Source organism: Amia ocellicauda, chromosome 8 (genome assembly GCF_036373705.1).
Source record: "Amia ocellicauda isolate fAmiCal2 chromosome 8, fAmiCal2.hap1, whole genome shotgun sequence".
Lineage (NCBI taxonomy): Eukaryota > Metazoa > Chordata > Actinopteri > Amiiformes > Amiidae > Amia > Amia ocellicauda.
The window spans coordinates 33,332,268-33,349,027 of record NC_089857.1 but is presented as its reverse complement, the minus strand read 5'-3'; the positions used below and the strand labels follow the sequence as shown (position 1 = coordinate 33,349,027).

The window sequence follows — 16,760 nt, the reverse complement described above, 5'->3', positions numbered from 1 at the left end:
TATTTCTGAGATGTATCTGACCTCATATTTGTATTAAATGTTTTAAAAACCTGAAACAAAATGATAAAATAGGTCTTCCCATTTGTAGCATTTACATAATTTAAGGGGGAGAAAAAAAAATAAAAAATAAAAAAACAATCCACAAATTTGCTCAGACACCTCTGGCCAGCAGCAGTACATTATATTCAGTGTTTTGTATGGCACAACAGTTTAGGCCAAGTGTAGTAACTAACTGAAAAATACTGCAACACAATGTCAGCAGTAAGTTCCCTGTAAAGAAAACAGGAGTGTAAATGTCATGTTAGATGTTTTATATTAGTTATCAAGAGTAGCACACAACGTTAAAATAAAATGTCAAAGCTTACGAATGGATGATAGTTCTAGAAATGTACTACAGTCAACAGTTTAAAGATTTGTTGCCTTAATGTTGCATGCTTTGACAAGGTCAGAAAAGGCAAATCTGTACTGCAAGCAAATGATGTTAAGGAAAATTCTTTGCCTGATTTGATTAACACTTAATCCAGCTAACAATTCCACCATTAATCTTTTTTTTTTTTTAAAGATTGAACCATTGGTTGGTAATAAACCTACAAAACATGAAGGACAAAAGTTCCCATTTAACTTCTACAGAGATACTCTTGAGGAGTAGATGAATCAAGAAAATGTACTACCCACAGCTATAAAACAAGCTAGCTTAACAAACAATACTACTCTGAGCAAGTTTAAAATTATTTAATGAATGTAGATATATCCCCCAGTTTAAATGGAGAAAGAGCATAACTTTGCAAGGTGGGGGGGAAAGCAAATTCTTTGGCTTGATGAACAGACACACACCTTCCATGAACCAGTGTGAAATAGATGGCCTTTGCATATTTCAAGTAGAGCATTTGATTTGCATATTTCCTTAGAAATCTCTGGGAAAAACAAAACTTTAAAACCATGAGATTGAGTTAGTTTATTATTATTGTTTTAATACAAAACACATGTAAACATTACCCAGAGATTACATACAATATGAAATATATTATTGATCATTCAGACTATAGACTTTTGAATACACCCTTCAAAATGCATAACTATCTATTTTTTAATGGTGTGACACTGACAAGGATTTGAGATTTACATGTCGAAATCATTCCGTTTAAAGAATGTAAGGTCAAGTGCCATGTGCCTGAAGACATGGAATCAGATTTGAATAGCAAACTATTACCTAAATAGTGTGTGGGTTTATTTTATTATGAAAATTAGTAATTACCAAAAAGATAACTTACTATTTGGTTGAATCCGAAAGTTGGTATTCTCTCCGTCTGTCATAACACTCCTGGATACCTGGGTCATTCCACAGGCTCTTAATGGCATCTACATAGGGATTGTTGAACATGCTAACCTTCTCAACATCAACTTCACGGACTATGTGTGCATTGCCCTGAAAGAGAAAGAATGGGAAAATATTTACATGTAGCCCACATACATTTTTTTAAAAACACAATTCACAAATTATAAAAATCACTCCCCTACACTTCTTTTCACTTTTTTCCATTAAGTCCGTTAGTACAGAAGTAATGTATTCTATGTATCTGCACTCTGCATTCTGATATGAAAAGGGAAAAACATAGCGTGGCCTCCTTCATGAGATCATTGAAGTTCTTACTATAGAGTTTCCAAAATGATCTTAGAATTTCCCGCTAGGTTATTCATACCTACGAGTAACAGGGCAAATCAAATGTAATAAAATAATCAGACAAATGTTGGCTTAGGACAACAATCAGGACGAAAGGGTGTCTTTCATATATGATAAGCTAGAACTACCAATCCAGTAGAGGTCTCTCTACCTCTGTACTACCTAAATATGAAACAAATAATGTATAACACTCTTATTCTTCAGAAAGTTAATTTGTGGATTCCCAAGACTCTCTCAGATCAAGACACCTCATTATCTTTCAAGTCTCCAGTGACATACTCCAGAAGGAGAGTCAAAAACTAATTTTACAAGTAGGCCCTACTGACCCAATATAAAACAAAAAAGGATGTTTAAAGTTCTCGATCATTGACTTCTATGAAAGGGGTCAACTATCTTTCACATTTATATCTGACCTAATATTCCCCTGTGGAAAATCATGGTATGTATTTAAAAACTACACTTTGTCTCACTATTAAGGGAGACAAAGGATGGATAGACATCATAATCTGTGAATAAACTGAAGGTAAAAGGTGACCCACTAAATACTGATAAACATTATTGAAATAAGCCAAATCATTCTGTTAAGTGCATGTTTTCTTCCTTTAATATAAATTGTGAGTATGCTACACAGTACTGGGAGTAACCAAATTCAGCTTCTATGTGGCAGTGCGACTCCACAAATCTACAAATGTGCACATCATTCAAATCTAAAATACAGACCTCTTGACATCATAAATACTGGAGTATTATCAGATTACTATGGAGAACTCCTATAACCTTGTTAACCTTGTTAAGGCAGAACTAACTAGAATAGATTTTCAGTGTCTGAGATGTAGAAACTGAAGTACCTGCACTTTCATTATGTGTTTCAGTATATGAACCATCGTTTTCACTGCCATAAACTTAATTAGCCTCCAGACAAGGCTATATGGGAACGTGCATTTTATAAATAATCAGTTTATCGTTTGTTTTATCAACCCAAGAATGCGGCATTGCCGATGTAGGAAAACAAATTTGATTCCCGCTCAGCTCGTTTTATAGCCTTACACTATGCACAGTTATATTCTTTACCCCCGCACAAGTATGACACGTTTCATGAATTGGATACAAATTCCAGTCTGCTGTATTATTGTTTCACTCACATATGTTGAAACACTGGGCCCCCTTCTGGTAAATTAAATGTGCAGCTTTGCCAGACAAACCATGCTGAGATGTCATACCTCAGCTTTTTAATAATCCACAGTATGGGTTAGGGAGGGTGTAGTATAAAATCTCTAACATTCATGATGATTTGTAATAGCTGATTTCAAAATTCTACCTTATAAATTATAAAAGTAGGAAAATCACAACCAACACTTGAGTGAAACCACTAGAATAGCACTATCTGTATTGAAGTATGGACCACAAATGGAAGTCCATACTTGAATAATAGATCATGATTTTTATCAAAGGGGATATACACTCACCTAAAGGATTATTAGGAACACCATACTAATACTGTGTTTGACCCCCTTTCGCCTTCAGAACTGCCTTAATTCTACGTGGCATTGATTCAACAAGGTGCTGAAAGCATTCTTTAGAAATGTTGGCCCATAATGATAGGATAGCATCTTGCAGTTGTTGGAGATTTGTGGGATGCACATCCAGGGCACGAAGCTCCCGTTCCACCACATCCCAAAGATGCTCTATTGGGTTGAGATCTGGTGACTGTGGGGGCCAGTTTAGTACAGTGAACTCATTGTCATGTTCAAGAAACCAATTTGAAATGATTGGACCTTTGTGACATGGTGCATTATCCTGCTGGGAGTAGCCATCAGAGGATGGGTACATGGTGGTCATAAAGGGATGGACATGGTCAGAAACAATGCTCAGGTAGGCCGTGGCATTTAAACGATGCCCAATTGGCACTAAGGGGCCTAGTGTGCCAAGAAAACATCCCCCACACCATTACACCACCACCACCAGTCTGCACAGTGGTAACAAGGCATGATGGATCCATGTTCTCATTCTGTTTACGCCAAATTCTGACTCTACCATCTGAATGTCTCAACAGAAATCTTTTCCAGTCTTCAACTGTCCAATTTTGGTGAGCTTGTGCAAATTGTAGCCTCTTTTTCCTATTTGTAGTGGAGATGAGTGGTACCCGGTGGGGTCTTCTGCTGTTGTAGCCCATCCGCCTCAAGGTTGTACGTGTTGTGGCTTCACAAATGCTTTGCTGCACACCTCGGTTGTAACGAGTGGTTATTTCAGTCAAAGTTGCTCTTCTATCAGCTTGAATCAGTCGGCCCATTCTCCTCTGACCTCTAGCATCAACAAGGCATTTTCGCCCACAGGACTGCCGCATACTGGATGTTTTTCCCTTTTCACACCATTCTTTGTAAACCCTAGAAATGGTTGTGCGTGAAAATCCCAGTAACTGAGCAGATTGTGAAATACTCAGACCGGCCCGTCTGGCACCAACAACCATGCCACGCTCAAAATTGCTTAAATCACCTTTCTTTCCCATTCAGACATTCAGTTTGGAGTTCAGGAGATTGTCTTGACCAGGACCACACCCCTAAATGCATTGAAGCAACTGCCATGTGATTGGTTGGTTAGATAATTGCATTAATGAGAAATTGACAGGTGTTCCTAATAATCCTTTAGGTGAGTGTATAAAGCTTTCAATGTAATCTTAATTACCATTGCATAATTGTTTAGGATACATAAATTATCAAATGGAATTCGATAGTTCTCAAAATGTGCTTCTTGAGGGCAATTTTAAACAACTGCAGCAGATATTGTATTGAAACTTGCTCATCCTGAAAATACCAAAAGCCCCATAAGAACCTCTAGAGCAGATGCAATAATAGTTTAGATTAGAACATATAGTTGTCCAAATGTCATTACAATTCTGTAATAATAATAAAAAGAATAATAAATGTTTTGGTTACATGCTCATTTGTGCCCTCGAGGTCATAAGGTCACTTCCTATGACCCTTTGGTTTAGGTACTTACAGAAAAAGCAATATTAAAGATGTTTCTGAAATGACATTCACATTACTATATTGTTTAAAATGCTCTTTCAGAAATTATGATTGTTTTATGCAGTCTAAATGAATTTACTCTTCTCCCAAAATGTAAATGTCTTTAAATATATATTATATTAAGGAACAATCTCGGAAAATAAGTCTGTTTATCATTTGAGAATTGATTCAGTAAGATTGCCTCCAGGTTTCCAGACAATGTTATTTCAACGTGTTTTCTGTTTTTTATTGTGAACTATGCACTAATGCCTACTGAGGTAGGCAGTACTGAGAGAGGAACGCACAGCTTTGGCCTTGATTGAAGCTTTTGTATCTTGGTCTGCAACAATCCGAAATAAATCCCAGGAATGTTGGCATGATTCGCAAGCCTGTGTGTTTTCTATACAAGAGGACAAGCTGCGCCCTGCTAGCAGCATGTTCTGCTTAATGTTATTTTGACTCCTCAACAAGGCAAGGGAGCTTGAGCTGCTACTGAAATGTTGATGTTATCTGGCATTTTTATTGCATGTAAAAGAATGGTGGAGCCCATCAGAATTACTACCAGGTACTATTCCTCATAATTACAGCAGTAAGAGATGCTGTGTCTTCTTGCAGTTGCTCGATTTTTTTTTTTTTTTTTTTAAACGCTTGTTCAGGTTCACATACTGCACACGTGATTACGATTGTTTTCGTAGACAATGTGACAGAGATGGGTGTGTGGATGGACCTGGGCTTTCAATTTAGATACCAGTACAATTAGACTGCGGCACATCAAAAGGGACAAACTACTGACAACTGAAAACTATCCTCATGGTAAGATGTGGCTTATACTCAAATTGTTCCCCATATGTTTGATTATTATATTGTTATGTCAGTCAAAGCTAATTTTGTTTAATACATGTTGTTCATTAAGCTACACATTTTTTGATCTTTTTAAAAGTTTACTGAATACTGATTCAGCCTGCAAAGAAATTTAAAGATTTCAGTTGATTGAACTAAATTAAAATGGGGGTGGGAGGGGCTAAACTCTAATTGTTACTCAATTGATTTCCATCAGTTTGAATGTTTAGACTTCTCTAGGTTGAGCCAGCGTTCAAACTATGAAGAGATCTAATTGATGAATAGATAAGCAACTGTAATTCCTGGTTATTTTGTTTTATCACCCTTAGAAAGTCAATTTTAAATTGCCATTAACAATGTTTTGTTTTCTAACAATAGATCTCTTCCACATGCATTTGTAAGTATGTTATGTAACATGCAGGTAAAGAACAAAAGCTACAGTACAGTTGTACTCAGATGACCCAATATCAATCTTATAATTGATATTTCAAGTATTTTTGTCTCATGTACATTCTGTGTGGTGTAATATTCAATGCCAGTCAAGAATTTATTTTAGTTTTGTTGTTGTTGTTGTTTTACAATTTGAATACTAACAGGCCTATCATCTGTCAATTTATAATCGTTTCATAATCACAGAAGGAGTGTATATATATATATTTTTATTATTATTAAAAACGAGGGGGAAACCTTGGAGGCCGGAGATCGTTTCAAAGTCTGTGTATCCTGTGCTACAATTTTCTAATAGCAATTCAATCTAATCTTTTTTTAAATATCCAGTAACTGCACATTTTCAAATGTAAAATTAGGCCAACTCATGTGACAATGAACACAATATGACACACAAGGGACAATTCATTTCAGTAAATTATGAAATGCTCCCAAATGAGAATATAGCTTCAAGCCATGAAATTAATTATATAATCTGTGGACTGACCAGAAAGCCACTAGCAGAACATAAAGTTTGATAGCTACAAAGTCCTGAAGGTATATAATCTTTTGTTCTCATTTATAGAAATAAAAGAAACACTTCTGAGTGTCATTACTTCTCAAGTCAATTAAAGCTAATTAAGCTTTGCCTTGGATTTTATGAAAGTTTACCAGCTTCCTTAGACACCTCTCATCCCCACGCAATAAGCCTTTGAAATCCATTGTAGAAAACATCAGACAAGTTAATTTAACCATGCAAACAGAGTGGGGAAGAAGTCAAGAGAGAGTCAGGACATTTTTATAATCCTCTTTCAGCAACTCTAACAAGGAGTAGGACAGTTGGCTCAGGGAGTGAATTCCATATTTCTTTCATTCTAGCACCCCCTAGAGACAAGGGCTCTAAAACTTTAGCAATCAAGAGGCTACACTTCCATCACAGCACATTAACAGCAAGAGACCTTTTCATTTTCTAGGGGAGAAGTAATTTCCTGATGCCCATTGTGACAGATACCAGTGAATTACTGTTGAAACATTTCAGAATGTGACTGCTCCTTCTGGATCTACCCTGTGGATAGTGTATACATTACTACTTCCAGGCCTATGTTTCCACAGATTTTCAGAAGCACTTAAAACACACTACATATTTAAAAGGAATAGAAATATAGCTCATTGAAATTGATCACATTAAAAGCCATTTGCTCTGACAGAAATGTCCCCTGCACACATCTACACTTTCAATTCTGTGGAATTTATTGCAATTAATTGGGAAAAATATATATGAAGCAGAATGCCTGGAGTAAAAATGCCTCCCAATTACTAAGTTAAAGATTATAAGAAATCTTATGAAGGAAGATTCATTTCTAGAGGCATGTTTAAGTATGCATATAATATACACAGAGGGTGAGGACATAGAAATGTTCATTAGAAGATTGAAACTGTTTTGCTTTTGTATTATTAAATCGGACGGTAACTAGGACAGAATGATGCAACATGAACTTTGTTCATTCATGATTCAACATTTTCTTCTCCTGACCTTTTACTCCAGTCAGTGGATTATAAACATATCTATTATTATATTCCAGTAAACCCAGTCCAACACTGCACATTATGCTCACAACTCATGATGTCACTGAATTCTTCAATGAAATATTACATCCCTGTACCTTTAAAGCATAAACACCTAAATCATTGAAATAAATTTGGTGAAATATTAATTGTCAAAAATGAACAACTGCAAGAACAGCCACATTGGGCACAGTATTGCAATCCATTAAAAGGAAAACCAAAATAATCTTCAGCACTGACTGATATTCATAACCATAACCATGTAATCTCTGCAGAACCAATGTGCAAGACAATTCACATTTAACCGGATCTTGCACAGTTCTGCTGCTGAGGAAATCCATATGGCCCAGAAGTCTGTAGGATGGTTTGTTATAGAACTTGCTTGCAATAACGTTAATAGGTTTGAATTCTCTTTAGTACTTGCTACAACTACAATGCAACAAAGAACAGGACACCAAACTTTGTGTTAATAATATATTAAATTATGTTGTTTACTGTGTGGTAGAAAAAGGTAGCACTAAAGCCACAGAGATAAACTAAAAGACCTTACTTAGTACATTTACATGACACAAATATTGTGAGCTTCATGTATTCGGATTATAAGACTGTGCAATATATTCAGAATGTTCTGTTTAAGTGGATTGGAATTCTTGAAATTCCATGTTTACATGGCACAATAAATATTCAGTTTAAGTTATCAAGTTCTCACAGTACACCTGAGAGCTGTGAAAGTATGTTTGTAGCTCACCTGTAATGGTGTTCTTGTAGCCTACATTTTTCACAAGACATTTGTTTATTTTCTCAAATATTTACATTTTAAGATGTGTAGGCCTTTTCAGATTTTTTCTGCAATAGTTCAGTACATCTGTGTTTTTCCATCAAGCTACTTTGTAATTTCAATTAATTTAAAAATCCTAAACAAACCCGTAATTTCATTATCCGATAACAAGTATCTTGCTCTTCTTTCACCAGCTCTCCTGAATACTAACGGAATATCCCACTCAGAGCTGAGCAATAATCAGAGCTGGAATCTTCATATGCAGAATATGCATTTTACATGGCAGTATACATATATTCAGAATATTCAGTATTCTGAATACTAGTTGAATATTAGTGGCCATGTAAGTGCAGTCACCGTTATAAATTCAGCTGTGTTTTATATGCATCTTCAGATTAAATGTTGTAGAGGATGTCTAAAGCACAAAAAAAAAAAAAAAATCTCTGCACCATTTAAGCATTTTTCTAGATCACATAAGAGTTTTCTTCAATTCCCAGTATCTGACCTCTGTCCAAGGTCATCTGATTGAAATAGTTCTTAAAACAATGTTTCCTTTACATTTCTATAAAGTGATGTGATTCACAGGGGGAGGGCTGATGCAATACACTGCAGTTTGTGTGCCTTTACCCAACTGTGTAAAAGAAAGGGATTATGGGATGCACTGCTTTTGATTTACTGTACTCAAAAAGGAGGGGACTGGTATCCAAACACTAAGTTATATTTGAGGAGTTCGGACAACCACAATAGACATACCTAGAAGGTAAACCGAGTTTATTTTGGCATAGACTCACTTGTCTAAGGTAATGATGACCTGGCTATGAGACTTATGCCATTTGGACCCCTCCACTAGGTGGAATGAGCCAAGAACCTGCTGCAGGGATGCTGGGAAAGTGTGTTTGTTGACAGATACTTATGGTATTGGTAATGTGGATGTCAGACCTGGGATTAGGGTAGTCCTCCTCCCAGACTTCAGTTTAGAACTCTATCAAAACAAAATGCATGATATTTATGCAAGACATCCTTGTTTCCATAACTGAAAATGCAAACCCTAACAAATCTGCAGATACAATACCTAAATCAGCATTTCTGTTTCATTGCGATTGTTAAAACGCAAGATGGAAACAATAGTTGAAATTAATGTATTCTTAATGTACATCAAAACTAGACTGTCCATCTATTTTTAATAGTAAAAACTCTCCATTTAGAAAGACATCACAACTAAGTACTCAAAGTATGGAGCTATAAAATAAAAAAAGATGTACACACACATATACACGTGCATTCATACATATACACAAACACATTCCTTAATAAAGGATTTCCTTCAAGTTCAGTGTTGAAACCTCTGTTCAAAGCTTTATGCATATAAAGACCATTCTGAAATACAAAGTTTAACCTTAAAACCTGGTTTAATAATGCACAGGCAGAAAGACAGGAAGCTATAAAAATAAAAAAGAATCAAGCAAATCTCCCCTGGGTTGTGCCATTGTTGCCCACAGGAAACCCACAAAAGAAAGGTTGTGATGATTACACACTTCACCTCTGTACGAGCGAAACACATCTAGCCTAAGGCTTTTCTATAAGACTCGAGCAACTACTGTACTGAACAAAATTTGAAAAAGTGCAATGGTTTACTTTTCCTTTCTTTTGAAAATACTTACAGCATTATGGATCTTGCATTGCTGTTTTGCACTCATCAGCTAAATGCTAGTGTGTTAGTAGAACATAGTGGACAGTACAATTACAACCCTGGCTGACAATGTGGTTCTGACCTCTGCCTGACACCTCTCAAGAGTACTACTGTTCAAGTGCACCCCCACCGTCTGTGCTTTGAAAGGTCTCATGAGCTGTACATCGATCTTTAAGTCATGCCCTTTCTGAGTCATCTACCATCAGTGAATGCCCTACAGAGTTCTTTACTACAAAGGCTACAAGCAATGGACAGATTCTGGATGAGACATCCTCAGGCATATAAACATCTCAGTTTCTAAATTCCCAATGTTTTTGACCAGGGGACAAATAATATTTAATATACAGAGACTATAAACACCAGCACAAATAAAGAAACAAAACTCAAACTAGTGAAAAAGCAGTCAGGAACAGTTATTTTCATTAATTCATTCCTCCACTGCGTTTGAGGAATGTGGGCAAGATCCTCTTCAGCAATTGAAAATCATAAACAATAAATGAAAGGTGTAAATGATCAGTTATAGGAGTCATACATCACCCTCCATTAAGGAGGTGGGCCAAGATTAATCTACAATGTTATTCTATGGTTCTTAAGATTAGGTTGCCGATAGTGGTGGTGGTTTTGCTGCTCTTGCGGTGTAAAAAATATTTCTGAAATACAAAACTGGCAAACAGCAGAGGACCTGCTTGAATAATTGCATCCATGGTACTTGAATGGGTATTTTCATTTTCACTGTAAGGATTGTGAAGTGTACTGTACTTTAAGGTGTGAGCTCTCTCATCAGTCTGAAACTGATTAGCAGCTTCTGTTGGCTCTAATCCTGCATTTTATTTCTCAATTTGCTGAGATACAGGAGAAATACAGGAAAAATAACAAAACATTTAACTTCGGCATCCATCTTGGCACTAGATCTCAAGTTACTAAACTGTACCTTATAAATACTAACATTATTGCATTTTAGCCTTTGGAAAAAACACTTTGGAACTGTAGCTCATAAGCAACAGTTAGGCCTACCTACTTCTGAAACCTAGAATTGAAAATGTTTGAACAAAATCATGGTCAATATCTGCAAAGTGCAGGAAATCATATATTTATATTTTCCCCATTACCACTTAATGAAGAGGTTTCTTGCATTTGTGCCAACTTAATTTTACTGGAAATATTTATTTTAAATAGGTTGTATTATGATTTTATCAACTTCTGCTTTGACCATGACAGGTACAAGCTGTTTGAAAATCAACATGGTTATGTTGATCATGAGTAGATGTTGATATAAAAACACACTGAGTATACAGAGCAGCTAACTAACGCCAAGAACATACATCTGGAAGATCAGTTCATTTGAAGACAGCACCACAATTTCTGGATGGACAGTGTATAACTGGACACAGGCCAAGGGGCAATATTCAGCACAAGAAAAGGAGGACCATAAACAATAAAATTAATTCAGTATGCCAAAACTTTCATAAACAAAACTGACATAATAGCATGGTTTGGTCTGATGAATAATAATAAATAAAACAATACCAGATTCTTTCTCAAGAACAAATGAAAGTTCATTCTGATATGAGAAGAGACCTAGAATGCAATGTGTATGTATTATATATCGCCATCACCATCAGCCCATTTTGTTCCACTGCTGGATGAAGGCCTCCCCAAGAGGTTTCCACTTGCTTCAAATCTACAGCTTCTCCTTGCCATATACACAAACACACACAATTACAAAACTTAATGTAACATTTAGCCTAGTCTTATAACTCTAAAATAATTGTTTCAAGGTGCATTTAATCCGTTATCTGATTTGTCACCAGTGTAAAAGCAGTTTAACAATTACTACAGTACAAGTGAATTAACATGGTTGCTGATATAAAGGGAACATTTAGTAAAGTGGCAGAGTTGGAAAGTTTTTATCTCTTCCAAATATTGATGCAAATCCAAAGAGCAACAGATGAGACTAGAGCAGGAGAAGCCAGAAAATCATTTTTATATAAACAATGAAATAGATAATTACGAGCTGAAAGAAAACTTTCTTTTTTGTTGTGGTTGCTGAATAAACAGAAAAGCCCACTATTTTACTGAACAGAGCCATTGTCTTTCAAATGCCATTACCTCTCCTCCCTCAGGCTTTCAGTCTCAAATGCATTGATTTATTGAGATGCTGTTACTGATATAATTGCAGCCAACAAAAGGAATCAAAAAGGGATTGTTATTAAGGGCCCTGAACAAGAGTCGGCTGAGAGGAGAGCGATGTCACAGTGCGTTACTACTTCTAAACCAGAGCCTAAGACAAGATACCACAGAAAGGAGGAGGGATTATGAATAATGAGCATCATAGGTCTTGACTGCTATTCATGACTGCCTTCTTCAAGGCCAAAGACCGATAGAAAGCTTTCAAGTGCATGCCTGCATCCAACTGTACACATCCCATTTTGCATTTCTCCGAGCATGTACAAGGGCCCTAGACTTTGATTTGGAGCATTTAAAGTGAGATGGGATGGCATTACACGTGTATCTGAAGCTCTGTAATATTGCATTAATGGATGCAAAAAAAGGTTACTTTTTTAAGTGCATGCTTGTTGATTACAAAGACCTGCATGGATATTTGCAAATGGTACATCTTCACATTCTTGTCTTCAGGGTCTGCCATTTTCATTTTCCTGAATCACCCTCAAGATTGCTCAGGAAGACAAAACTAAGTCTGATGAGAGCAAATCAGTAAAAACTTTGAACACATATACCACCTTCACTATACTACCATTGTCTGTTGAGTGTGATAAGCGATGTGTTATCACTTGCCAGTGTACTTACAGTGACAAAACTAAAAGCCATGCTAACAGGAAACAGATAAATGACACATCGGTTTTTACTACTGAATTTATTACAATGCTAAAATGATTCTGCATGTGCAGAAGAGTAGAGAAAGTGTCAATGTGAAGCTGCAAACAAAGAACAAGGTGAAACTTTTCCTTGATGACCTTTCGTTAATGGAAGCAGTGTATGAGCTCATAATTAAACCTGCAGCTGGTAAACATGTGAGCAGGGATGCTGGAAAGTACGCAATGACAATTAACCTTTGAAATATCCTTTAGTGCACCGGATTACTGAAGAGTAAAGACAAACTGGCTAAATCACATTTAAAGTGAGCTGATCAGATCAAACACATAGCAGTTTTTAACAGGCAAGAATCCAAGGCCACAACATGGGACAAAAACAAATAAAACCAATATTCAAATATTTTAGCAGTTATAGCAGAAAATGAGAAGCACATTTTTGTTCAATTGGCTGAAAATGTTGGTTAGATTTTCTTATCTGACCCATGTCTGTGTGAGAGAAAGTGTACAGATCTAAAAACAAAATATCTACTTGCCATGTTAAAATCACAGAATACATTAATATTTTTTAACCAGTTTCATAGTGGGACATGGTTAACGTATTGTGTGTGAGTATAAATAAGCTATAGTGTTAATAAAATCTACTAATATATGGGGGTTACTAGAACAAGAACAAAGTTAAACAGTTGCATGATTATAATTCACTAAAAATCATTAAGAGCAGGGGGATGACATGCCCCCCTAAGCAAAGGGGTTAAATAAAGAAACAGCAGTAACAGAAAGAACAAGAACAGCTAAACATTAACAGCTAAAATAAACTATTCAAAACCTGGATACTGGACTATAAATAGTGTGAATGTTTCATTCTGTATTGTTCATTTCAAGAGGTAGATCATATGAAAGCTTCAGCCTCTGCGTGAAAGATAACCGTAAAGAACTATGAAGTAAAAATTAATCTAACTGTAAAAGCATTGCTGATAAAATGTGGTGTGTGTAATTCTGGCCATGTGTTTTGGCTATCAAGCTGCACTTTCCTTAAAAAGAACAAGTTTTTTTTACATTTAATTTGGAATCTGAAATCCTGCAAATCATGAAGCTCCCCTGTACTATATAAAGGAATAAACAAAACCAAAGAAAAACTTAGAAGTATAGGCCTATTCATTGGCAGGGATTTTGTTTTATAATTCAATTCAAATAAAAATCAGAATGGCACTTTTCCTAAATAACCCAGACCCATCTAAGATCTTAAAAGTATGTTAGGGGGAAAAAAAACAGTGCAGATTAAACACTTTTTTACCACAAGAGTTTACATTTTCACTAAAGCTGTGAAGAAGCTAAAAGCTATTTTGGCACATGAGAATACAATTTTACTTTCTTAACCACCCTGCTGTACAGTACAATATATGTGTGTAAAAAAAGCTGGTGGGTGTTCTTCAGCAGCAAAGAGAAGACTAGCACAAATACATTTTAAAGGCTCACCTTGTTGTGTTCATACTTGTATGGGATTTTAAGCGTATCCATCGCTCTGATCATAGACTGCATGGCTGTGAAGATATTTTGATACACCAGTTTTGTGAAGCCTCGTTTGTCCTCATCAGAGTACCCTGAACCATGGATGATTCGCATCTGTTTGATAAATGTGCTTTTGCCACTTTCTCCCGTACCTGGAAGGAATAAACAAAATATATTAAAAACACGATTTCGTACATGAATATAAGCATAATGACGTGTACACTGTAACAGGCACCGCATCGCTGGTCAGAGCCAGCTTAAGGTACAAATATATCCTCTCAAAAAGCAATACAAATATATAAAACAGTGATTGTGAGGTAGGTACTGTATGTGTTCATATCAAATATTTATTCTTATTTTTTTCTACAGTGTAGGATTTAAACTGGCACAATACAGATGAAACAAGGCCAACTTAAAATGGTTAAAATACCTCATTTGATTAGACTGTCTATACACAGATGTATAAATGAACAATAATTTAAATTACAAGTATGCAGTATCCAGTTCAAATAATAAGTAGGCTTATTTCCTTAAAACAATGAAGCAGAATTGCCCTGAAGACATTTCTTTGTTGATATAATTAAAAATAGGAAATTAACCGAGAACGTTTTACTTTCACTTTGGAAGTGAAATTAAGGAATCTCAAAATGATTCTCTGTGCTATTTTGAATTATTTTAACTTTATTCAGTGTGCCAAAAACAGATTCATAACAAAAGTGATCCTTGCGTTTTAGAATAGGATGCTTCTCCCATTATTACATATGCCTATTACATACAGAATAAGATGCGGAACTTGTTTAAGGCTTGCACTAGTGAGTTGTGCTCTTAACAGTGTGGCATAAAAACAATCAACGAAGAGCTGCAAAAGGTTCCCACATTGAAAATTGTTATTAATTACTTCAGATTAACTGAGAAACCAATTATGATTGCTGTTTGGGATTGCCAATTGCTGAATTAATGTGGCTTTTGACTCAGCACTGTTTTTGGAAGAGAAATCAGCCTTAAAGCCTACCTTTTTGTTTAATGTTCCCTTTAAACTGCTACACGATATTTGCTCTCATTTGGAGTTGGCCCGAAAGGCATTACTGAAATACAGAGAAGAACTGTAGCAGTAAAGCCAGAGCCAGTCCCAGAGTGTATTTAAAATTGCCAAATGCTTCGTCATACTTGCCAGATGCTGCAGTTTTGATTCCCTCGTCCTGTAAGTAACCCGGAATATTGTCTCCATGACTACCAGTATTTAGGAAAACTCAATTAAATTCCCATTTTATTTTTACATTTAAAAGCCAAGTCTAAGGTTTATAAAAACAAGTTCAATTTTGGCAGTTCTAGACTGACAGAAACAAATAAAAAAAGAAGTTACCAGAAATTGACAGAAATGTAGGACCCAAACACTGTACAATACAGCATACTGTGTTTTGTCACTACATCCATTCAGTAGTTTACCACCCCTATCGTGAACTGTTGTGAGTGATTAAGTGTAATGATGTTTGGTTTTACTCGCTTGACTGAGGGACCACCGGTCTGGCAACTGGGTTCAGACCGTTGAATCCCTCCATCCTTACAGGGAAGGAGCCAAGCCAAGGAGCTTCTGCAGAGACAGTGACTGGGGGGAGGAGGGATGTGAAGTAACACATACTAGGGAGGTGTGATATGGACTGAGTGTTTAAGCTTTATTGTGCAGAAGGTTAATTTCAGAGAGCTGTTCTCTTCTTTCATAATTTGTTATATAAAACAAAGTAATAATTAGGACTTCCACCAAATACATCTCTTGAAAGTATTGCAACCAAATCTCAATTCAAATGAACACACGCACACACAAAAATCCACCTCAACAGAAAAACTTGCCGAGCATTAGCCAGTCCAGTATACAATTTACCGGTTCACAGAACCTTAAATGCAATGGAACTAGAGTTAAATTATGAAAGCAATTCTTAATCTCCAAAGGGACACCATAAATTCAGTTCTGTAAGAGATGTATGAAGCCCCTGAATCATCTTCCCTACACTCTAATAAAATCAGTTTCACAAATCTAACCACTTTTTCAGTTCTTTAGCCTTCTGTGGTCAGAAAGTAAATGTCTCATTTACCATGCATTTCGTCAGTTGACACCTACCAACAGCAGACTGAGAACCTAAAAGCAGAATCCACATGACTGGCACTGATGTGAGATCTAATTTGTGACCATGTGTTAAACACAGATATCAAGCTGCGGCTTTGATCCACAGTCCCAGCTGTAACTAGGTAATCTGATGAAATTCATTCTCATTCATTCAAACCTGACCTCTACATTTCCAGTTTGATACATATGAGTGGACTACGGGTTTTTTTTTTTTTTTTTTGGTAACTTTTTTAAAAACTGTTTAGAATTTGGCAGGTTAGTGTTTGGCTAACAGAACAAAACAAAACAGAAACAATTTACAGCCAATTG

The 16,760-nt window shown here is 36.0% G+C and overlaps 1 protein-coding gene across 2 annotated transcripts in view; it reads right to left on the bottom strand.

Moving 5' to 3' along the window:
* LOC136754892 (guanine nucleotide-binding protein G(q) subunit alpha) overlaps positions 1-16,760 on the bottom strand; it is a 40,888-nt gene that overhangs the window by 14,802 nt on the left and 9,326 nt on the right. Inside the window, exons 1-3 of one of the 2 annotated variants that reach the window (XM_066711108.1) lie at positions 15,342-15,562; positions 14,297-14,481; positions 1,272-1,426 (exon numbers count right to left, since the gene is read on the bottom strand). In XM_066711108.1, the coding sequence (XP_066567205.1) occupies positions 1,272-1,426; positions 14,297-14,443 (302 nt within the window). In that variant the 5' untranslated portion in view covers positions 14,444-14,481; positions 15,342-15,562. Of the gene's footprint in view, positions 1-1,271; positions 1,427-14,296; positions 14,482-15,341; positions 15,563-16,760 lie in introns of those variants that run through there. The other variant, XM_066711107.1, reaches the window with a different exon arrangement.